Here is a 22,346-nt window from a genome sequence, read left to right on the forward strand (position 1 = left end):
ACATTTAACATCAAGATATTATTAAACTGAGCAGTGAAATCCATCCATAATTTTGTTCCAGTTTGTGGCTGTGAGGGTTGTGCTGATTCACTTGAACCTCCAGCCTGCCTGTTTCGTACACTGCGATCACACACAACTGAACATACATAACCAAAGTTAACAGTATGACTGAATAAGAACTTGCCTTCGTTATTTACACAGCAGCTGCTTCCAGAGAAAACCCCAGCCATGCTTAAACATTGTATTACCTAAGCAACAACCACAAACATTGAAGCTGCAATGCCCTCTGTGAACTTGCAGTAAAGGTTGTGTCAAGTTTGTGAAGTTGTTTAATTATTCTTCCCATCTCGCGCATGCTGTGTTGTCACGTGCCACACATCTGTTGATGATTCATGTCTTTTAGTAATCCTCAGAATTGAATTTGGATTTACCTTATCCAAGGTTTCTGTAAAGAGCCAGACCAACTATTTGATTATTTGTGCATGTGTTCTAAAAAAAAAAAAAAAAATCAACAGTTGAAGTAGATGAATTTAAGTGAAAAGCTTGCCATTGACAAGTGCAAATACAGATTTACAGATCCAGTAAAGCACAGAGACCAATAAAATCATGAAATAAATACCAGAGTTTTACTAAAAAAGCACTTTATTAATCAAGCAGGTTTTCTCTTTTTCATAATGGAATGATATGAAAGATCTTAAGTTGAGAGTCCATCTCCTTTGGAGGAAAAAAAAAAAAAAATCAAAAGGCAAAATGAATAAAAGCAGACATTTTAAAAACTCAAAATGAGTTGAAAGTGCTCAGTCCCAGCCCAGCTCTGTTGCGAAGGCATGGGAAAGAAGGCCTGGCTCAGAGGTCTCCAGGTCTGGGCGAAAGCCAACTGCAGACCAGGTTTACATTTCTTGCCAAATTATCACTGGCAACACATAAGGAGGGCGCTGCTTTTAAAAAAAATATAATTACACGCCAACCTTCTACAGTAGAAATCAAAGAGAAAATTCAGCAGCATCCTCAACCTCCAATTACTCAACAAGACAATGTGTGTTGTTCCTTCCTATTACTTTGAACAGGTGGAGCAAAGCTGAATTGGAGAAGGAGTGTTGAGCAAAGTGGTCAGCACAGGCAGTCCTTGATCATAGTTGATGTATGGAGTGGTTCAAGCAGTCATTGTGCTATAGCTTGATGGTACCAGTGGGCAGGCTACTATTACACAATCTGTAGTAGCGAAGATCATTCACCAGCCGCTGCACACTCTGAGTGAACGAAGGCAAGTCCTTGAGAAAGAAGATAAAAGTTGAACATATTAATTTATTAGAAATAATTTGTAATATTAGACTGTAATGACATTTCTTGAAATCAAGTTGGATTTTTTAAATTGTAGAGTTTTTACAATTGATAAAACAAGTATTTCAGATTATTGTACATTTAAGGTAAGATAGACTTTATTCAATCAACGCAGGGAAATGTATTTGTTACAGCAGCTCACAGTACACAAGGTAGATAAATGTACCCAAATAAAAATTCTCAGTTTGTTAACAGGGAAACAGATTAAGCCTCAGTGAGCAAAAATGGAAATAGTTTTCAAGTGACAAAGGCTGGACTGTGTCTAATGCAAATACGTGTCAACAACCTGCAAAATACATTGCCATGGTAACTCATTAAATAGAGAAAAACTCACAAACCAATCATTGCATATGTCAGTTTAAACTGTGATGTCAGTATATTTCAGTTGAGTGAGAAAATAAAACAATGTTGGCAATTTATTTATTTTTGTACTCTTACCCGTTCAAGCTTGAAGTTGCGTGCAAGAACAGCTCGTTGGCTGGTGTCCACTCCCTGGCAGCCATTGAGGAACTCAGGCATGAATGCCGAGTAGAAGGCATCGAAGTCAACAGAGGCCATGTTGTAAATTGCAACAGTGATTTCCTCCTGAAGAAGGTCGTGACTTTTGTGAAGAAGGACCTGTAGCAGCACGTTGATGAAGTGAAAGAGCATCGAGGTCCGGAAAAGCTTCTAAAGCACAATGAAAAAAAAAAAAAAGACAATGGGTGCTGTAGTTCTCACTCATTCACAGTGTGTTCTTAACTTACATCAAATCTTATCATAATATACTTTCTACTAATCACTGGGGAGGGGGGGGCAAAGGTCACATTGATTTAAGTGCTGCCATGTGTTTTCTGTCACGCTGACTCTGTACCTCTAAAAGCAAAGACACACATAAAAACTTCACTTACTCTATGATACAACTTGTGCTTGGTGTTGAGTAACTCCAAATAGGACAGATTCTGTTTGAAGATGTGGATATCAGGCTGCAGGAAAGACTGTCCGAAAGCCTGGAAAAGATATTTCAGCACAAGTCAGGAAAACAAGTAGCAATAGATTTAGATTTAAGTATTCATCCATCCACAAGGTGCATGTTGATAACTTTGGCCACATGCATACACACACCTGCATGGCAGCTGTGAACTGGGCCTCGTTTTCCATTGTATCTTCAACTCCTCTTTGGACACTTGTTAAGACTGAAGTTTTAAAGAAGTATCTCCAGTTTTGGTGAAGTATTTGGTATAGCAACTCAAACATTTCTGCCTTGACATCTGGGGAAGACCGCTATGAAAGACAAGAGACTCAATTAGCAACGTTATACAAGTGAAATGAATGTCAAACACAAAAAGATCAGAAATTATATCACTGTTAGGCAACCAATGATTTTAATTTTCTGAATAAATAAAGGGAGATACCACATGCTAATTTTAAGTGACAGCAGGTAAATCAGAATGAATGTTAACTCATGACAGGTGAGCACCAACTGACCTCTGCCACAACCGGGTAAACCTGCTCCATGCACAGAGAGAGGATGCTGGGCAGGAAGGGCTTGAAAGCTTGACCAGGCTCTTGAACCACCACCTGCAAGATTTTCAGGAACTTCTGTACCACTCTACACCCTGCACTGCCCTCTTGCAAAATACTGGCGGCCAGCTGTTCCCTGGAGCACATACAAGTGACAATGCATGAATTAGTGTGATGGCAACGTTTTAATTATTTGCTCCATGCCATCTAAACCTTTATCCATCTAGATAAGATGAAAAACTAATGTAGTTTCTTTTTCACCTGGTGAACATGCTAAGGAAAGTGTGGATGATCTGTCCTGTGAAGGCGACGCCCATCTGGACTCGTAAAGCCTGAAACAGCGTCAAGAAGAAGGCCAGCATCTCATCTGTCACATCTGGGAAGGAAAAGTGACAAAATTAACAAAGCTGGACAGTCAGGCAACCTTTTGCATCCAAGTCTTCAGGAAATTTATTTCTTGTTATTTGTATTAATTATTAATAAATGCATTTACTTAAAACAGATATACAAACATTACTTTGTAATGCTATTTAACACAAAGTAGCTGCATTTAGAAATTCTGGTAACAAACATTGATGTGGATCTGGTCTTTTCTTTCATGCAGTGTTATCATGCACTAGTAAGATACACAGGCCTAACCTAGGGTTTGATAAAATCATCTTCATTCCTTTAAAGACTGTTACAACAAATATTAGATGGATAGCCAACTAGATGACAGACACTGACCTGGCTGCTGAATAAACACCGGGAAAAGGCTGAGGGACACTTGGACAGACTCCTGAAGACTCTGATAACATATCTGACGGGATTTGGTGGATTCCCCAGAGATACTGTCCACTATGTCTCTGAGCACAGGTAGGGTCTGCTGTATCACAGCTTTCACTGGAGTGGAAAACAGATGGTCAGAAAACATAATTCAAGCAGGGCAAAGAATGACAGAGTGTCAGTGTAATAAAAGTAACAAAACAAAAAGAAAGAAAGAAATACTGACTGTTATTCAGATCGGGTTGCCGAGGAGTTATGTTCACTGTCCCTCTTAAAACACGATATTCTCGAGTGAGTGCTGCCAGCAGGCTGGCATGGTTGCTGGAGCGCGTTTGCCACTGCTGCTCATTCTCTGGTAAATTTGGCCATGGGAGCAGCAACATGTTGGACAAAGCCCTACATACCAACATGTGAGCCTGTAGGAACAAATGTGCAGACACACAAACACACAATAAGCACAATTACTTCATATATTGAGGACATTTCAAGAACTTCATACTTTAATCATTATGCCTGTGTAGTGTTTTATTTACAGAGAAGTTTTGGACTTATCTTATAAACTATGTAAGTACTTTGCTACTTCTCAAAACTGTATAAATCTATTATTTATTTTGCATTAAATAATTAAGCCACAACATATCATATATGTAACATATATCATGCAAAATAAACACAACAAATATGTACCTCTTGTGGTAGTCTGTGGCTCTGATTCTCTGTTGTAATGAGGTTGAAAATGTTCTGAACAGCTGGCAACGTGACCAAGAAGACAGGCCGCACTGTAGAGGTTATGGAAACCATCAGATGGCATGCCGAGAGCAGCAACTTTTCTGGTACCTGGAGAGAAGACAGAATGTAAGTATTGAAAGAAGAACAACAACTCTTTTTGACATCCAAGTCCAACCCAAACATACCCCTCTGTAGTTTCTAAAAATATGTACTTGTTAATGTCACCTAGTAATTGGAAAGGAGCTCAAAAAAACTGGGTGCAAAATTATTGATAGTGTTATCAGCCAATAACGACTGTGTTTGATCAGTGATCTTTATAAAGCCCGATCAGATAACATACTTAAATTATTCCACTGGAAAGTTCTATCAGTGTTTCCTCACACACACAGTTGGACAGGCCACGCAGATACATATTGTAGAAAAATATCCCCCTCGCCGGTTACATTGTAATTGTAATTCTGTGTGAAACACTGTATATTTGTTAACTGCTTAACTGAGCAAGAGCGAGAAATATGTTGCCTGCAAATAAGTAAACATTTGTCAATTCAAAATACTTAATCTTTTCTTGATTTTAATACTTAATATTTTGTTAGGAATAGTTAAATAAATATAGAGTTCATAATCATTATCAGCCAATAGTGCTTCAAGTGATCAGCCCCAAAAAAGTTTGTCATGACTGACACTCAGATGAGGTAAATATTAACCAAAGAGGACCAGATAAATAAAGCAGAAAGTTCCTATGAATGTGGGCTAAAGGTTTTAGATATTAGTTAATATTTTACAAATCATACTTCCTCCTTAATGAAAAAATGTTTCAATAAGAAAAACAACATTCTTTTGGTTGGTATTTGATTTGAATGACGAAGTTTAAAAAAAGGACAGATAAGTATGAGTCAAGCTACCTTAGCAGTTATGAGTGGGCTACTGGCATCTATTGCAGATGTGATGAGGTTGATGAACTGGGTCTGGTTTTGACTGTGGACCTCACTGTAGAACTGTGCAAGCCAATGAGAGTAGGCTTGCAAAGCGGCAAGGGCCTGTGCATGTCTGTAACAAACAAAACAACACAGTTAAAATGCTGAATAAAACATACTTGTTTATACAGCTTCAGTATATATACAGTCAGATTTGTTAAAAATTTGCATTTACAATTTTACATTGACATAACATTTGAATTCCTGATGGTCTGGATTACTAAGTCAGTCCCAGAAAAATAAAAAATCTAACTTCATTATATAGAACAGTAGCTCTGATAGCTATGAACAGGCAGCAATTTCACACTGTGCTTACAGCCAGGGTTGCTTCTCAGTGGCTCTTATTAAGGTGTGAAATATGGCTGTTAAATCTCTAAATGCGCTGACAGTTCCCTTTTATTTTGTCAGTGATGCTGCAAAGAGCATTTCATAATGCAACTGTAACTGAAACAAAAATTAGTGCAACACATCACATGTTAGGGTTGAGGTTTTTTTTTAACATGTGATACTCACACGTCAGTGAGGTCTGGCTTGAGGACAGAAGGCACAGCGGTCTCCAGGTCATAAAGGCTGGTCTGAGAGCCGTAGCAAGTCACTTCAACCAACCTTGAAAAAGAAACACATGAACCATTATGATATTTTGCTCTCCCACTACTATGACAATAAATACATTTTTAACACTAATTTAAGTAAAACAGAGTATTAACTAACTAAAGAGTTACTTGAGACCCAGTAATAATGTGTAATGTCAGTTTTGCTGAAGCATGTTGAAACAAAAATATAACCTCATGATGTACGCAAAGCAATCGCTGAGGGTTTCAAAAGTGTACCAGAGCACTGACCTCTCCACCACTGCCAGGGCATCACTGAAACGTGCAGCAAAGATTTCCCCGATGAAATGTTCAGCCAAGCGTCCAACAGCTTGAAGTAGGGAGCTGAGATCCCTGAGAGAACAGTGAAGTCGCCGGCAGTCATTCTCTGCAGATATATTCAGCCTCCGACCTAAAAGAAGAACATCGTGACATGTCACCCTAATAGCCTAATAGCGAATTAGTATCATCCAAATGTGACTGTACTTACATACAAAAGACTGAAAGTGAAGCAAGAAGAATTGAAAGATAAAGATAGGGCTGCTTACTTGTGCCAGTGGTGACAATAAACTGCTGCAAACCCATGTACACGTCCAAATTTTCTTGCAGGACTGGAAACTTCAAAGAGAAAAGAGGAATAAGGAGGGGCTGCCACTGACTGGAACATATCACTTTAAATATTCTAATGTAATAATGAAATACATACAAGCAAATGCTTGGTGATTTAATTTAGTAGGTATTCATGCTCCTAGCAAACACATTTTGAACTTTTCAGTGTTGAAGAAAATCTACAGCTAATTTGCCCCAGGTGGAATTCTAAAATGGCAATACCCCAGTTAAATCCACTTTAAACTACAAAATGTCAAGGTGACAACAACAATCTCTTACCAGGGTAGAGAATGCATGGGATGGGAGCAGCTCCATCACCTTGGCAACCACCTCCAGACTCTGACGCAGATACCTTTGCCACTCGGTCTGTTGCTATAGTTACCAAATGAAGGAGGACATTTAGACTTTGAAGCGAAAGTTATACACCTTTGTAATGTGTGCATGTCTTAAGGGCTAAAAATATGGTATTATTAAAATAAACTTTGATAAGTGACTTCGTGTGGCAGTGAGATATAAACAGTACATACAGTGTTAAATAAAAAGGTGCAATTGACAGACTGTGAAATAAGTAAAGTGTTCTTACATCATCGTCCAGAGTCTCATCATCTAGCTCTTCCAACTGGGCCTGATTATATCTGAACTGTATGCGGTTCAGAACTTCCCTTAACAGAAGAACTAAGGCATCTTTGTACCTGTCCAACCGTACATGAATATATTACATTTCAAAACAAAGGCAACAACAAAAGAATAACAAAACATCATACATTTTATTAGTCTGATTGTATTCACTGCATTCATGATCATTGATGATTTTTGTTCACTGGGTGCTTCAGAAAACTACTCAAGTGGGAAGGGCAGCAAAAAAAATGCAAGAAAAAAACTTTTCCTGATTACTCCCTCAGCTGTTATAGCTGCATAGGTGTTTATTATTCTACCTGTGAGGCCCAACCCTTGTCCTCTCCCCCCGCGGAGAGGAAGAGGCAGTGATGACGCCTGGACATTAGCAAATAAGGCCAGGCCCAGGACCAGATTATCATAGGTTTTAAAAATGCAGGCATAGCGTAGTGAAGATACAGCCATTTCATACTCTAGACTTCTGTAACACAGACCTACACATAGATACCAAGTATCACTGTACACAGACAGTAAATGCATTTACCTTATGAAAGCACTCCAGGGGTCTGTCTTTACCTATTAACCTACTTGGATTCATGTGCTACTAGGAAACTCTGGGAAGGGAATAAATAAGTTTTCAACTTACCTATTTAGAACACTTTCTCTGTCAGCGAGTCTGCTTTTGATTTTGGTTGTTAAAAAATCCAAGAAGACACTCCAAATATCCAAACAGGCAAAGTAGCCTTCATGGGTAGGCTGGAAAACCAATGAAAAGCAAACTTTGTTATTTTGCAGAAAACCTGGTGAAAACAACAATCTTTAGTGTCCTGCATCAACAAATGACTGAGAAAATGATCATTACCTGGTTGAAGGTGTACTTGAAAAGCAGGGCAAGAAACTCTACAATTGGAAACTGAGGACTGGACTCTATCCGTCTCAAGTGAACACTGACAAACAGGCGCAGAAAATCTGTGAACTTTTCCAAGTAACTGCAAGATGAAAGAGAAAACATTAAAGTCATCACAAAAATCTTAAAGTCAGAAGTTACTTAAAGTCAGAAGTTACGAAGTTAAGTTACTCTAAGATGGACAATATCATTAAATGTCTGATAAACAAAAGATGGGCTACTAAGAAATATGAGTGGACTCCAAATTAGGTTTGTGTCTAACAAAAGCAAATATGACCAGTCGCAGACAACATGCTGAAATTATCCAGGTACAATACACCCTCTAGTCTGCAAACAATTATGTATGCACAAACATTAATGTTAACTAATGGGGCCGACCCATACCTCTCATCAAGTTCCTGTAGGCGGCTTTTGACTGTATGAGCGTTATTCTCCCGTGTCAGCCTCTGCAGGAGAAAGAAGGTCTGCTGGAACATACGCAGCAGGTATTCCTCAAAATCCATTGGCACACAGTTCTTTGACACAAGCTCATTGACACATGTCATGGCGAGTACCCCAAGCCGGGCACGATCCACCTTGTTGCCCTCACTCTGTTGTCCATTTCGTCCGCCTCCATTCGATGTTGGTGGCAATGTCCCAGCATTGAGCTGCCCATTAGAAGACGAGGAGTTTGAGGAGATGAAAGATCCTGTCTTCGTCTTTGGCCGTAGATCACAGCCAAAACGTGCAAAATGGAAAATGGATGCCAGCAGGGTGGGTGTGATGCTTGTGGACAGAGGGATCCAGCTGAACAGGTGAGCCAAACACTCCAAAACGAGACAACACAGCTGCTGACTCTCATTGTCCAATGTTGCCATGGGCTGGCAAAGCAGCTTTGAGTACTGACTGCCCTGAAACAAACTGCCAAGCAATTCCACTGGCAGATTGAAGAAACAAAAATAAACGGTCAGGTTAACACACAACAAACTGCTCAATAAGATGCTTGCGTTAGTCAATGTAATCACATTACTAGCAAGTCTTTCTTTCAGGTAACTTGAAAACAATTCACTCACCACTTTCCCCTGAGGTGGGAGAGGGAGGTGGGGTGGAAGCTATGACACTGTGCTTGTCCCCATAAGTCTCCAGGATACCTAAAAAACATGAAGTGACAAGAACTCAATTATCTACACATGCCAAAGGTTTTTGACTACAAGACAACAAGTCAAATTCTGGCATATTTTACCTTTAGTCAAAATTAGACATCATTAAAACACAAAAACAGAATTATTATGATATTTAAACCTCACTAGCAGGTTGTACATTTGGTGATTTTATTTCCAATTTGTTTTACAATTCATATGGCATTCCTGTAGTTGTGTCTCAGTTTGAAAATTGGATTGCATCTCTTGTAATATGGTACGTAATACTGATGTCACATATAGAGAGCACTGTTAAGCAAAATCATTGACACATTACACCCACGTGCATTTATAGTGAAACAAAGTCTCTCTCTCATACATAAGGCAATAACTTTGCACAAAGTATTTAAGGTTGTTCTCACCCGTCAACAGTCCAAGCACTGTCGGTACTTGCTCCAGCAGCAGTTTACGAAGCTCATCTTTTCTGGCGACACTCAGGTCTTCTCGAGGACATGCAAGTTCCTCTGATGTGGTTTTCAACATCACCAATCCCAGTGAAGCCAGAGCCGGGGACTGGATCAACTGGATCAAGAGAGTGACAATAAATATGAAAATGACTGAATGAACCTGCTATTAGGCTTTATGAAGACTGGAGATTTTCAGTGTTTTACAGCAGAGGTGAGCCATTTCATCTGAAACAAACACCATTTCCTCAACTATACAATTAATAAAAATTATTTTATGACATAAAACATTATGCTCCACACAACAAAGGTCATATACATAATACATGTGGCTGTGCAGGCCATCGTTTGCTCACTAAATTCACCATGAGACAAGATGCATTAGGATCTACTGTATGTGGTTTATTACCATGGCTAAATAATTTCCTGTGTGGAAACTCTGGAGTTTATTTAAATCGATTAATTTTCTGTTCACAATATAGCAGATCTTTTAAAGGCCAAAGATTCTGATCACATTGTATATCGATATAAATGTGTCCTGTGCATTTTACTCTTAAGCCAGCCCCTTGCTCTGAAGGTAGAGCGACATCCAATGTAGACTTGTAAATTTGATAAATGTAATCCACTGCATTTTAATTTTGTGACAAAAAAAGAAACCGATCCAGTCCCTCTTTGAATCAAAGCTCTTTTTCAAACAACAGCACAAAGTTATAAGACTGAAAAACAAAAATGAAATAGACATTTAGCAATTTTCTTGTGGGTCACACAGTACTTGTTACACGTCCAGCCACATCCTTATAACATCCACTTTCTTTTTTGTAGACTACAAAGGCCAAATAACTACAATAGGCTGCTTCAAATGCAAAGAGTTAAATTAAAGAGAGCAAATCTGAAATGCCATTTGAATACATTTGACAGATGTGCTAGAGTAAAAGGAGTTTTTAGAGAAACGTCACATGATCAAAGAACAAATGTAACAGACACAAAAATCAGCAGGGCTTACCTGAAGGGTGTTTGTAAAGAAATCATGGTAGAACATTGGCCAGTCCTGGCGGCCGATGTCCACAATGACTTTGCAGAGTTTGTTACGGATGAAATAGGGCACGGCTTTATGCTGAGCAAGGAGGAGTTTGGGCAGACAGCTGCGAATATCCATCTTGTCTTGTGAAGCAACACCGATCCACATCTTGTTCACCAAGTTCTGAGAGTACAAGGGAGCAATTGGTCAAAGCTGGGACAGACGAAGCCTACAGACATGTTTTGTAATAGTTCTCAATAATCTGTTTAACGGTGTAATGAGTAATTCCTTTGAATGTTCATTCATTTAGTAAAGAAAATGTTTTTTACAATATAGTGCTCAATGAAAATATTTAACAGACCTTGAGATAAAAACGACAATTTAAGCAGTGTGTATTAAAGACTATGAAAGTGTGTCATATGGGATAACAGGATGTTCAGCATTTTACAACATGCATAATGTACTGCACATTGACCTAACGTATTTTTTAAAATTAAAGAAATGAGGAAAGACGCCTGAATCAAATTCTCTTCTCAGTATCTATAAAACAAATTTTTATCTGGGTCTTATTTATAGAGCATAAAATAGACAAGGAAAGCCTTTAGTAAGACAATAGCACTGAAAATATTCATCTCCACCTCTAGGACTTACTTCAAATACTGTGAGGCTGTACATCATTACATACTCATTTCGAGTATTGGAGAGGAAGAACAAACAGTGGCGCCACGCTCCAGTCTGCTGTGCAAAGTTATTCAGCAGCTCTTCTGCAAAAAAAAAAAAGGAAGTAGGCATGATCTTTGACAGCGGTACAAGACAGTGTAGCTTCACTGACAGACAGAAAGTAATGCGTAGCCACACAGGAAGTGCATAAAACGACAACTCAAAAAATACTTTTCATAGAAATCAAATATAGTCAACATACAGTGCATTGTAGTCAGAGATCCAGACTAGATATTTGGCAATTATTAAAAAAATATGGGAGGAAGTGTCGTGTTTGGAAAAATATTTACCGTTTAACCAATCTGTTACAAACCAGCTAGTGCAAAAACACCCAATATTACATGTGTAGTTGTAGATTTTACAAGACAAAACTGACCTATTTCTCTCTTTCGCTCATTGGTTGTGCAGCTGTGAAAGAACTCTGTCATGAGGCCCTCCAGTGCGCGCAGTGACGACTCCTCTGATGCCTAGCGGATAATAAAAGGTAGAGTTAAAAGTTAAGCACACAATGCACATTTACACCAGCTATGGTTTATTATGACGCTTTCATCATAACCATCTACCTATTACCATGATGAAAAGCACACTGGGCAAGTATCTGTCCATTTGTCAAATAAAACTGAGATCATGCAGCTGTAGATACTCAACTGCAAAACTTCATGAGCAAGAAAACCATCCTCACAGTGAAGAGAACAATGCACTGCTATTTAGGTTTCTTCTGTACACATTTAAACATTCACTATGCCGAGTTATTTTCCGTTCATTTGTTAAAACGAACACCGACACGTATGTGCAGTTGCTGACTGATTTTAAACACCACTTGTAAATTATTGCTTGCAGGCCTTTAACTCATCCTGCTGAGGATGAGTGTAAAATGTATCTTTAAATGTCCATGCTTACACAATAGTTGGACAGCACATCACTGATTATTGTGCACGTTTTGCCACAGTCTCATGGAAACATTAACTGAAATCTGACTGTGGCTTTTATCTTGGTAACATTCTCCAACTCACGCTGTATTTAAGACACATTTGTTAAGCTTTGTCAGGTGGAGGAAGTTGGGCCCTGCCAACAAAACTGAGATAGCAAATTGAGATTTTAAAGAGCAGATCCTGTGGCAGGCGGGTCTGAATTCCTCAAATAAGCCACAACTTGCCGAGGCTTAACACAACTCAAAGCAAATATTCGCTTTTGTAAGATGGGCGTCTTTACCGTGAAATGGCTTAACAAGCTGTCACATCCCGTTGAAATACCTCTACAAACCGTTATGTGGCTTAACAGGCACACAGCGTCGTGGTGCATAAAAAGCACGCACGACTTGCTTCATGTAAAACATTTAAAACACATTATCAACATGACTTCACGCCTTCCTGGTCAGATATATACGGATCAAAAGGGTTTGCCCCACGTTAGCTACTAGCAATATAAGACAGGAAGACAACGTGAATAGCTAACGTCGGCTAAAATAACCCACGTTAAATGATACTCACCATGTTTAGCCGGCTCGTCCTTCGGTTCACTCAGTCTCGGATTAATTGCAGTAATAAGCCAACATTAGCTAAACTAACCAGCCAGATCTGTAGCCAGCGTTAGCTGAGGTGTTGCTGGCTAACGTAGCCGCAGATGGGGCTCATCATGCTCGGCTCGGCTGCTCAGGTCGACACTTCACAAACACAACTAGCTAACAAAGAGGCTGGCGTCGTTCACTTTGCAATAAACACGTTAAACACTAAGTTGTTTTGTCCCCTCCCCTATCTTGTTTCTTGAATTAAAACGCGTTTTTGATTAACGAGCATGTAGGCTCAACGTTGGATCAGCTATCTCGCACTGGGAGGTTAGCTGCATTGTCGTGTCTGGTAATTCCCATTTAATTTAGTGATTTTAAATAATGTTAAATATAGAAATCTTATTTTTTGTGGCACAGCCAACATTGGCTCCAGCGCTGGGGCAATATATGTAACGTTAATTAGCTTCCTGTGTCACGCGTCTCGCAGCTAAATTACCCCGACGCTAACGCTGCAGCAGCGGATGGCTAACTCGCTTAGCCTCTCCAGGAGGATGGAGGTTAGCTGTGTTAGCTGTCAAACGTTGACATGTTTCCAGGACTGTTGGTCACGACAACTTGCATTTACAATTTGTTATTTAAAAGCGTGTGAATATGCACACCTACGTTATATATCTGACAAGGTTAATAACACAAAATGTAATACTATACGCGGTTGTTCCTGTTATTCCCCTTTTCAATGCTTAGGGCGGCTCAAGAATATAGCTAGCCTGCTGCTAGGGACTTCGCAACTTCCTCTTTAGCTGCAGAAATCCACCAACCCAATGAGCCTGAGTGAAGTCACTCACAATAATAAAAGCACGATCTCCGGTCATGTCTTTCAAACTACAGCACTCTCTGACAAAAAGTAAAGACAACGTCTTTCAATAACACCCAGTAAGAGTGTGCAAATGTATTAAAAATTCACACGTTGTGTATTAAAAAAGTAATTTCCATATTATATAAGCCCTAAAATCACATCCAAAATGCTCATATAATATTGCTAGAATAGAGTTAACCTCCAGTACAGAAATAACGTTACATAAACTGAAAAACTAAAAAACAAGATACACATACACTACCTTTAAAAAATAAATCTGTCTTGCCCTCCTCAGAGTCATGTATCTGCAGTACTTTACCTCAAAGCTAATTTATTTTCTGCAGAAGTTTCCAAGCAACATTATACAATTTGGTGTTTGCAGGTGTAGGAATATTTAGATTTCTCTCCACTCCTCACTGGCCTTTTTTTCATATATAACTACACCGATCGGCTACTTCATTAAATACACTTATACAATCCAGTGTGATCCAATACAACAACTCTGCCATATAATTTATCATTTATTCCTGATGCTGTCAGAAAGGTATTTATTTAAGCATCATGTTTACTATTAAGGTTGTAGTTTGCAGTAGTGTTAATTTGGACTGCATTATATTGAGAAGTGTTTCTAATACTTTGGCCACTGCATTTACATACATGATAGCCATAATATTAGAAACACCTCTCAATATAATGCACCCACTAAGACCTCAATAATGAACTCAAAGTAGAATCATTACCTCTCTGACAGCGTCAACAAAAACTGTTAAGTTATGAGCTTTGAAGAAGTGAAATTTATGGCAGAGTTGTTTTATTGGATCATACTGAATTGTACAAGTGTATGTGGCCAGTCATTATATATGCTGCTACTTCGGTTGGTGTTCATTCGGTTTATCCTCAGAACTATCCTGGATCTTGTAGTTAATCCAGCATTTTGTTTCACCCAAACAGTATGCTCACATTTAGTCCTCGCATAAATTAGACCATAACTTAAGTTTTATAGCAGAAACTATCACAGCAAGTTAAAAACAAACATTCAAGAGAATCAAGAGAAAAGGCAACAGTCAAAAACAACACAGTACATGTGCTAAAATGTATAGAGAGATAACTTCACACTGTCCAGGGATGTATTATGAAGTTTATACTTCATAATACATTAAGTGTTACAATCACTTTATGAAGAGTCACAATCCATGCTTGCTAGTGCAAAGACATTTACAGCACCAGCCTGTATAAGAATACGATCAATAAAAACATAAAATAATCTTCAGTTGTGTGACATATACTCATATATGCCACACACACAGAACAAAACGACAAATGATAAAACATTTAAACGATTGCTACCCCCAGGCAGGTAATTTCATCCACACTGTTCCAAGTGGCAAAGGTGTGGTTTTCCTTTGAAATTTCTGGTTCAAACGTATTTCAAACATTGCAAATGAAAGAATCCATCCATCAAAACGGTACAACTGAGAATTTCTGTTTGCTGTTTTCAGTACTCTGTTAGACACATCCGATTGTAGATGTAGTCAAAAAGTATTCAGGCAGTACAGTTGACGTTAACGTTTTCGATATTCCATCGAAGGATATTTAAGTTCATGATACACGGTATAATTTCATTTTAAGACTAGAAACATCCATGTAGCTTCAAGTGGATCCTTTCTCCCTGGTTAATTCACTGATGCTATCCTTTAGCGTGTCATTTTTCTTAAAGATGTGCTGTCTTTGTGTTTGCATGTTGTATGCCCAGGCTCTGTCCACACCATGTCCCTCAATCCTGCAGGGTTTCCAGTCAGGGAAGGGAAAACGACCAGCTATCACTAAGGCATCATCAGGCAGCTCAGCCTGCAACTTCTGCTGCAGCAATGAAAGCTGTGAACACAAGAGCAGAATAAAAATTACTGCAATTCTTTTAACAGACATTTACTAAAACTGACCCACAATCATACATCGCAGAACCTCAACCATATGCTGACAGGTTCTTCTTATATTTTTTGTATCTTGCATCTTTAATGCAAGAGTTTCTGTAATACTTGTAGGTGAACAACCATGCCTCATTTCACCTTTTTAATAAGCTAACTTCATTACCATTATTACAATATTACTCACCACACTAGGAGCCAAAAACACTGTGATATTCTTGCATTCTGTTAAGTCGACCTGTGATGAGATACAAGGCAGGTGGTAAATAGGCCAGTAACGTTATTAAAAATTAAACTTTAAATAGCATATATACAATGATCACATGTAAAAAATTCAAATGGCATAGTCGATGTTGGTGGTTACTTAATGATTTACAAGTCACATCTGTGTCTGTTTATATGAAACTCTTGTCAGCAATTTAGCAATTAAAGTATCACGTTGTTGCAATCATATTTTGTTGTAAGACCAATTACAATAATACTGTAAAATGTTCTCATTTATTGGTGGCTGACGTAGAATAGGAGTGTTACTAAATCCATAACAAATAAGTGACAAATGTCAGACCTTCCAGAGATCTTCTCGTCGGTATGACACTTTTTCATGATGGCCTGCTCTCCATGCATGAAAGCGGGCCAGGCGAACAAGCCAGGGGTTGAGCTCATAACCAACAGCAGGAGTGAAACCCTTCCTATGGGCTTCCAAGACCTTAAGGGGTAAAAAAAAATATACCACAGTCAAAACCCATTGCTTACCAACAAGAAAAAAAAGGGCCCTTAATATCTCGATTATACTTACAATGCGGCCATCACCAGATCCCAAATCAACAAGGCCTCCTTTTCGACCTCTGAGCAATGTCATCACATTATCTACTTGGGCTTTGCTGGCAGGAATGTACGGGACCTGGAAGATATTTTAAAGAGCTTCTGATACAAAGACTTAAACTTTTTAGAGGTACAAGAAGAATGGTTGTTGGAGTGTTGAAGATAAAGACTATACCTGCAGCTTCAAGGGGACTTTTCGGAAGCCAGGCTGGAGGATTCCCACCCACATGGCATAAACAGCAAGCCCAGTGCCAGCAGCTATCTGAGCAACGCCCCATACTCCGAGATGTTCTGTCTTAAGGGCAGCAAAGGCCTCTTCTGGTCCATCATCATCCATTCCTGCATGCAATGTATAGTGTAAGGTAAGCAGATCTAATTTTACAGAGTATACTAAAACACACATGAATGGATTATAAAATACTTGCTTTTACTGTGTGGCTTTTATGGGCTCTCTGTGCATACACAGTATACACACAGTTTTGGTGGCTTTGTTCAGTAATTGCAGATTTAGCCTTCCTGTGTTATTACATACTGTATGTCTCTTGTTAATTTCTTCTTTACTGGGTTGTTTCTTTGTTTACAATCCTTGTTTTTGTCCTTCTGCCCTCAAGACAGCCACATAGATACACACAGTGTATTTTATGAGTGTCATTTTGATAAGAAATAGGCTTGTACCATCATCTTGCCTGCACTTTAGCTACCTATTTATCAAGTGTCCTTGTCCCATTCTGTTTTATTTTTTCCACCTCAGTATTTTATTCTAATGTATTTTTATTGTATTCAAATATACCAGACTGCTATGACGACCTAATTTCCCTTTGGGGATTAATAAAGTCACCTTTCTATCTATCTATCTATCTATGAATGATGCAGCTTCATGGCTGAGTGTACTAGTTAGTGAATCTAATGATGGATGGGTGTCTGTTCAGACACAAATCTTCATACACAATAGACTAGTACACAATTTCACACTATACTTGGAGAATGTGCAGCTGTATATTTCAGACATGGTTTATGTAATTTCTTTATCATTTCGCCTCACATCAGTGTACAGTAACATCTGGCGGACATAATTTAGCTTGCTTTAGAAAAACAAAACGTATTAACATTTAGTTTAGGCTATTTTGATCTTAATTAACTGCATGCATGTTACCATTGCCCTCAACCCGACATATGTCAGGACACATGACACTTCATGTCGAGGCTAGATCGAGACATTCTCTTCATTAGCAAACATGTTTGATCTGACATAATGCAGCAGTACATATTCATAACGCAGCACGTGCGGCTATCACTGAGTAATAAACAAAATAAATCTCATTGACCTGCAGCAGCCCGTGGGACAGTCCGTCTGCGAAATATTCCGTCTAACCCGAGAGTTTACCCACAGTAGTTCCGCTGTCCGTCCGGGCGAACACTCATAAAGCAGTAATAGATTAACTCTTCATGGTTTTAGATAACACCTAAAATAATTTGTTGTTCAATGAGAGCAAAATACTTTTATTTGGAAAAATAACATGTACATGAAATAATTTATCATCACACTGAACCTTATGTATCAAACATGTTTTAGAAAGATTTAATATCAAAACCCTTGCTATCAAGGTAATTAGTAAAGACCATAGCACAACATATACAAAGAATAATGTCTATATCTAAGTGGCCAAGAGGTCAGTCACTATCTGCATCGTCGCTGATTATTCCCTGCAGGTTGGACCAGTCTGTTGCTCTTCTGCGCCCTCTCTGTGCGTCTGCATCACTATCAGAGCCGGAGTCCAGAGTGCGCAGATATGGAGAGGAAGGAGGGGGAGGGTCATGTTGCTCTTGCCATGCTGATGCTCTGCGCTTAGGTCGACCTAAGAGAGGTATCCACAGCGGGTGTCATTAATAAATATGTTTTCTTTCTTTCCTTCATATGTAAACAAGAAACTCTGCTGGGCTACTTAAAAATATGTAATAATGACTGCTTTCCACCAGAAAACTGGTAGAGCTTATAGTAAGAGACGTAAACACCAAAGAAAAAAAAGTTACCTTGTGTTGCAATGATGTTGCTGACATCAAGCTCAGCGATTTCCTGAGCTTCCTCTCTCTTCTTTCTGACTTTTTTGCATTTCTCAATAGATGGCTGGCCTGTGAAACACATACACATTACAACAGAACACAACAAACCAAATCATCTCACGGTGTAGTATTTCAACAAATGTAGAAAATAAGGAAACAAGAAGAAATTACAGATACTGGTAGGTGCTTGGTAAATTTCATGGCAGCCTGACAGTTTTTGTGTGAATTTGGCCTGAACAGTTCAAGGAAGATCAAAAACATTATGATTTCTCCTCTGAGGGCCACAAATATCCCCTTTACTCTTTAACAACATAGAATGATGAAATGATGAAATGTTCTTTCAAGTTACCTTAAAACAGGCAAAATAAACCATGTTTGGGGAATCCAAAAAATTGCAATTTGAGCTGAATGTATTCCTACTTACCATGGACACCGAGATCTTCAAGCTCCTTCTTCAGAGCAGCCACCTGGGAGCGAACAGAGCGACAGCCTTCAAGGAGCTTCTTGTAATTCCGCCGGACTCCACAGAGACTGATGTAGCGTTTGAGCCTCGTGACTGCTTTGTCGTCGTTCTGCAGGAAGAATACGAGAACAGACAGATTGTGAAGAGAAGATGCAATGTTGACTCTACAACTATCCGATATACACTTTTATTTCACCTTTAGCGTTTCTACTATTCATCTTGCACTTTGTCTCTTGACCAACTGAGGGCAATCGAAGGAATTTAGATGTACCCTTACTTAACATGAAGAGTCAGACAAAGGGTCGAATTCTTACAACCTGTTAACTGAACACATTAAATTTGGCTTTTTTCAGTGCTTCATGATGCTGCAAGGTACACGATACCATGCATTGGTAGTGTTCAGCATAAAGCCCAATGGTGCATGAATGGTGTTTATCTGTCTGACCATATTTAAATTAAATTCATTTAACTTTACCTGAAAAGTAAAAATGATAAAAAATTCAAACATAAAAACAACCATTTGCATTTTACAAAGCTTCATTATTGTGATTCTGATCCATAACTCCACTTGCTCACCTTTTGATCTTTGGCACTCTCCTCTTTTTTCACAGTTTTCTTCTTCTTCTTTTCATCATCTCGTGTCTTTTCTGTCTTTTCTGTCTCACTATCTTTTTCATCGTCCAGGGAGGGAAGTGATGATGAATCTGAGTCGGAGCCGCTATTTTTCTTTTCTACTGAGACTTTATCTTCTGCTTAAGAAAATAGAAAGTCATATGAAGTCATACAAAAAAAAACTGACAAGATAAATAAACATTCACATACAAGATATGAATATATAGTTTTCATATTCACCTTTTTCACTGTTGTCTGAGGAGCCATTGGCAGTGATTTTGTCGCCCTTTTCTGACTTGTTATCTGTGTCAGTGTCATTCTCTTCATCACTCTGTGGTGTTTTCTTTCCTGTCTCTTCATTCTTTGTAGTACTTGCTTTCTTTTTCGACACTTTTTTTGGACTGTCACCACAGTCACTCTCTGATTTTTCTGATTCACTTTTTTCCTCATCTGTAGAGTTTTCACTGTTTGTCTGTGGTTTACGGCCTCCATTTTTCTTTGGCTGTGATTTTTCCACCTCTTGCTCTTCATCCTCAGATTTAATTTTCTCGTCTTCTTCACTCTCCTCACTTCCTGTTTTGCAGTCCTCTTTATCCTCCGATTCTGACAGTAACCAAAGAGAAGACAACATTTCATGATGTACAACAGTGCAACAAGATGAAGAAAAGAATAACAAATTTCACTCCTGAGTGAGTGAGCTTATCTGAAACAGAACTTGCCTTCATTGACTGGTATGCCAAAGTTTAGTTTTAAGTGAAAAAGCTGACCTGTCTGCACCATAAACCACCTTCAAATGCTACTTGATCAAGGACTAGGACAAAAACTATGCTTATGTATTATTAATAAGAACTTCCAATGCAATAGTAATTAGACATAATTTAATTATATATATGTGTGTGTGTGTGTATGAAGTGCTTTTGTTGGTTCCATTTTCTAAAATATGAGGATTTTCTGTATTTTTTATCATTGTAAAAACAGAAAAGTTCTGACCTACCTGATGAGGAGCCTGACTGACAACGTGATTTCTTAGCTGTGGATTCATCTTCTTCCCCACTTGTCACCTCGTCATTGTCCCTTTCCCTCTTCCTTTTGTTTTGGGGCTTCTTGGTCTCCACCTCACTTCCACTTTTGTCACTGTCCTAGCAGGGTAAAGACAAAAACAACAACAACATAGAAACAAAAAACAAACAAAAAAAACCTGAAGATGACAGCCCTCTACAAAAATCCAAAAGACTCAGGCAAACAAACATAAACTGTATAAGAAGAATTTGGATACCTGCATCCTACTGCTTTTCACCAGTTCCTCTCCAATCACCTGTTTCATGTAATGTTTGGCCTCTGGACTTAATGAATCACATTGCACCCGTGCCAGATATCGCTTTTTTAAAATTCGTAAGGTCAGAGTGCTGGAATAAGATATTAGAAAGGGTTATATCAAGATGTGTGAACACAGACATCGAAATACAGCTGCAAACAATAACATGTAACACACCCACATTATACTGTGTGATACTGTGAACAGATAAACACTCTGAAATCAAAATGGGAAAAACTATTTTGTGGGCACTACTTTTAGTACAGTTCTACAGTTAATAAACAGTTTTTATTTCTAAGAAAAAATCTATTATGTTGATGAGTTTAGGCCAAATCACACCAACCAAACATTATCTGACAAACATCTTGTTTTGTGTGGCATGGCTCTCGGTCCATGTTTGGAGATCTGCCGACATTTACAACGCCCATTGTTGGAGAAACTTGGAGAGAGAGAGAAACTTGGGTATAAACCTTCAGCATGAAACTAAAATCTTGCACACCATCGCCTCTTGTTCCACTGAAAGACAACTGACAACCAGCAGGTGTCGTTACAAACTGGACCGAGCAGGAGGCTGTCGGACAAGAGCAAATCTGGGACTGAGACTTTCAACCATCGTCGAGAGCTTCGTGACTCGGAGCTGGGCGTGTTGATGTTGGACTAGCAACACTATCATTATAACATTATCATTGTAACATTATCATTGTAACATTATCAGTGTAACATTATCATTGTAACATTATCTGGCTGCTGTGTCTTGTTTGGCTGTTTGCAAAGTTGTCCATCATAACAAATCCACATGTACAGCTGTCCGTATTTATGACAGTGGGATTGAACTCGCTTTGAGTAGTTAGATTACACCGGAGAAGCAGTGTTTACATGTATGTTTACATGTTTGTACGTTAGGCTGTTCTTGTTTACTGCGCGCGTGTAGAACAAAGTTGGCAACCGTTAACGTAAACTGAATTCACGCGCACTGACCTGCGGTTAGTCTCGATAAAAACAACAACATTGACTCAAACTAATCTCAGATGTTTCAACTGTACCTGAGGTCTGGCTCATCGCGGAGTTCACCGCACACAAACTTGCGGATACTTTTCGCCTCCTTCTCTGACAGCATCATTTTGATCTGCGGACGTTTCTTTTTGGCGGCGACAGTGCCCCGGACGTAGCCGGACGTGACGTCAGACCGCCACGCCCCTTCAGAATAAAAGAACTTGTAGTTTTTGTAGAAATCTGTTAATGTTAATTATATCGCTTAATTTAAGTTATAAATGCCATTATAAACTTTGTTTGATTTTAAATGTGGTTCTTTGTTACTCTTTACTCTCTGAACTTGAATGTAATTGCTACTATAATTTTGAGTTTAATTGCTCTGAGTAATTTCTTCAATCTTAATTCTCATTTTATATACTTCTAAACCAATTCTTTTAAA

The 22,346-nt window shown here is 38.7% G+C and overlaps 3 protein-coding genes across 6 annotated transcripts; all 3 read right to left on the reverse strand.

The window, feature by feature from the left end:
- Positions 1-624: 624 nt before the first annotated feature.
- xpo6 (exportin 6) lies at positions 625-13,654 on the reverse strand. Its single transcript, XM_010745119.3, has 24 exons — positions 12,844-13,654; positions 11,730-11,820; positions 11,285-11,397; positions 10,619-10,816; positions 9,574-9,733; positions 9,086-9,163; positions 8,418-8,949; positions 7,989-8,115; positions 7,773-7,882; positions 7,095-7,203; positions 6,791-6,883; positions 6,451-6,520; positions 6,155-6,314; positions 5,826-5,918; positions 5,241-5,385; positions 4,297-4,446; positions 3,836-4,025; positions 3,571-3,726; positions 3,106-3,220; positions 2,809-2,980; positions 2,446-2,604; positions 2,232-2,330; positions 1,780-2,010; positions 625-1,271 (listed from the first exon to the last, which is right to left on the reverse strand). The coding sequence occupies exons 1-24, from the start codon at positions 12,844-12,846 to the stop codon at positions 1,170-1,172; spliced, it is 3,456 nt and encodes a 1,151-aa protein (XP_010743421.1). The 5' UTR covers positions 12,847-13,654; the 3' UTR covers positions 625-1,169.
- Positions 13,655-13,790: 136 nt separating this feature from the next.
- Positions 13,791-17,869, reverse strand: antkmt (adenine nucleotide translocase lysine methyltransferase). 3 transcript variants are annotated; one of them, XM_027285188.1, is made up of 6 exons: positions 17,617-17,762; positions 16,639-16,802; positions 16,438-16,542; positions 16,207-16,347; positions 15,829-15,879; positions 13,791-15,591 (listed from the first exon to the last, which is right to left on the reverse strand). In XM_027285188.1, the coding sequence occupies exons 1-6, from the start codon at positions 17,648-17,650 to the stop codon at positions 15,367-15,369; spliced, it is 720 nt and encodes a 239-aa protein (XP_027140989.1). In that variant the 5' UTR covers positions 17,651-17,762; the 3' UTR covers positions 13,791-15,366. The 3 variants fall into 3 exon arrangements, with proteins under 3 accessions (XP_027140989.1, XP_027140988.1, XP_010743422.2); XM_010745120.3 differs by lacking the exon at positions 17,617-17,762 and adding an exon at positions 17,789-17,869 and having other exon boundaries at positions 13,821-15,591; XM_027285187.1 differs by lacking the exon at positions 17,617-17,762 and having other exon boundaries at positions 13,819-15,591; positions 16,639-17,606.
- Positions 17,870-17,947: 78 nt separating this feature from the next.
- Positions 17,948-22,099, reverse strand: hirip3 (HIRA interacting protein 3). 2 transcript variants are annotated; one of them, XM_010745121.3, is made up of 8 exons: positions 21,958-22,099; positions 20,876-21,005; positions 20,594-20,738; positions 19,840-20,202; positions 19,564-19,739; positions 18,949-19,096; positions 18,495-18,593; positions 17,948-18,319 (listed from the first exon to the last, which is right to left on the reverse strand). In XM_010745121.3, exons 1-8 carry the CDS (start codon positions 22,032-22,034, stop codon positions 18,135-18,137), a joined length of 1,323 nt encoding a protein of 440 aa, XP_010743423.3. In that variant the 5' UTR covers positions 22,035-22,099; the 3' UTR covers positions 17,948-18,134. The 2 variants fall into 2 exon arrangements, with proteins under 2 accessions (XP_010743423.3, XP_010743424.3); XM_010745122.3 differs by having other exon boundaries at positions 19,564-19,736; positions 21,958-22,097.
- Between the last annotated feature and the right edge of the window lie 247 nt (positions 22,100-22,346).

The sequence above is a fragment of the Larimichthys crocea genome, chromosome XII, assembly GCF_000972845.2.
Source record: "Larimichthys crocea isolate SSNF chromosome XII, L_crocea_2.0, whole genome shotgun sequence".
Taxonomy (NCBI): domain Eukaryota; kingdom Metazoa; phylum Chordata; class Actinopteri; family Sciaenidae; genus Larimichthys; species Larimichthys crocea.

What these genes read in the sequence shown, in the direction of transcription:
- xpo6 (XM_010745119.3), bottom strand. An exon ending in TATTGTCACCACTGGCACAA is followed by an intron (nt 6,315 to 6,450) that starts GTAAGCAGCCCT and finishes TTCTTCTTTTAG; the next exon opens with GTCGGAGGCTGAATATATCT. An exon ending in AGCACAAGTTGTATCATAGA is followed by an intron (nt 2,011 to 2,231) that starts GTAAGTGAAGTT and finishes ATTGTGCTTTAG; the next exon opens with AAGCTTTTCCGGACCTCGAT.
- antkmt (XM_027285187.1), bottom strand. Translation starts at nt 16,866, where the DNA reads ATGTGTGTTTTAGTATACTCTGTAAAATTAGATCTGCTTACCTTACAC. An exon ending in AAGTCCCCTTGAAGCTGCAG is followed by an intron (nt 16,543 to 16,638) that starts GTATAGTCTTTA and finishes AATATCTTCCAG; the next exon opens with GTCCCGTACATTCCTGCCAG. An exon ending in GATCTGGTGATGGCCGCATT is followed by an intron (nt 16,348 to 16,437) that starts GTAAGTATAATC and finishes TTACCCCTTAAG; the next exon opens with GTCTTGGAAGCCCATAGGAA.
- hirip3 (XM_010745121.3), bottom strand. Translation starts at nt 22,034, where the DNA reads ATGATGCTGTCAGAGAAGGAGGCGAAAAGTATCCGCAAGTTTGTGTGC. An exon ending in CGCGATGAGCCAGACCTCAG is followed by an intron (nt 21,006 to 21,957) that starts GTACAGTTGAAA and finishes ATCTTATTCCAG; the next exon opens with CACTCTGACCTTACGAATTT. An exon ending in AGAGTGCCAAAGATCAAAAG is followed by an intron (nt 19,097 to 19,563) that starts GTGAGCAAGTGG and finishes TTCTTCCTGCAG; the next exon opens with AACGACGACAAAGCAGTCAC.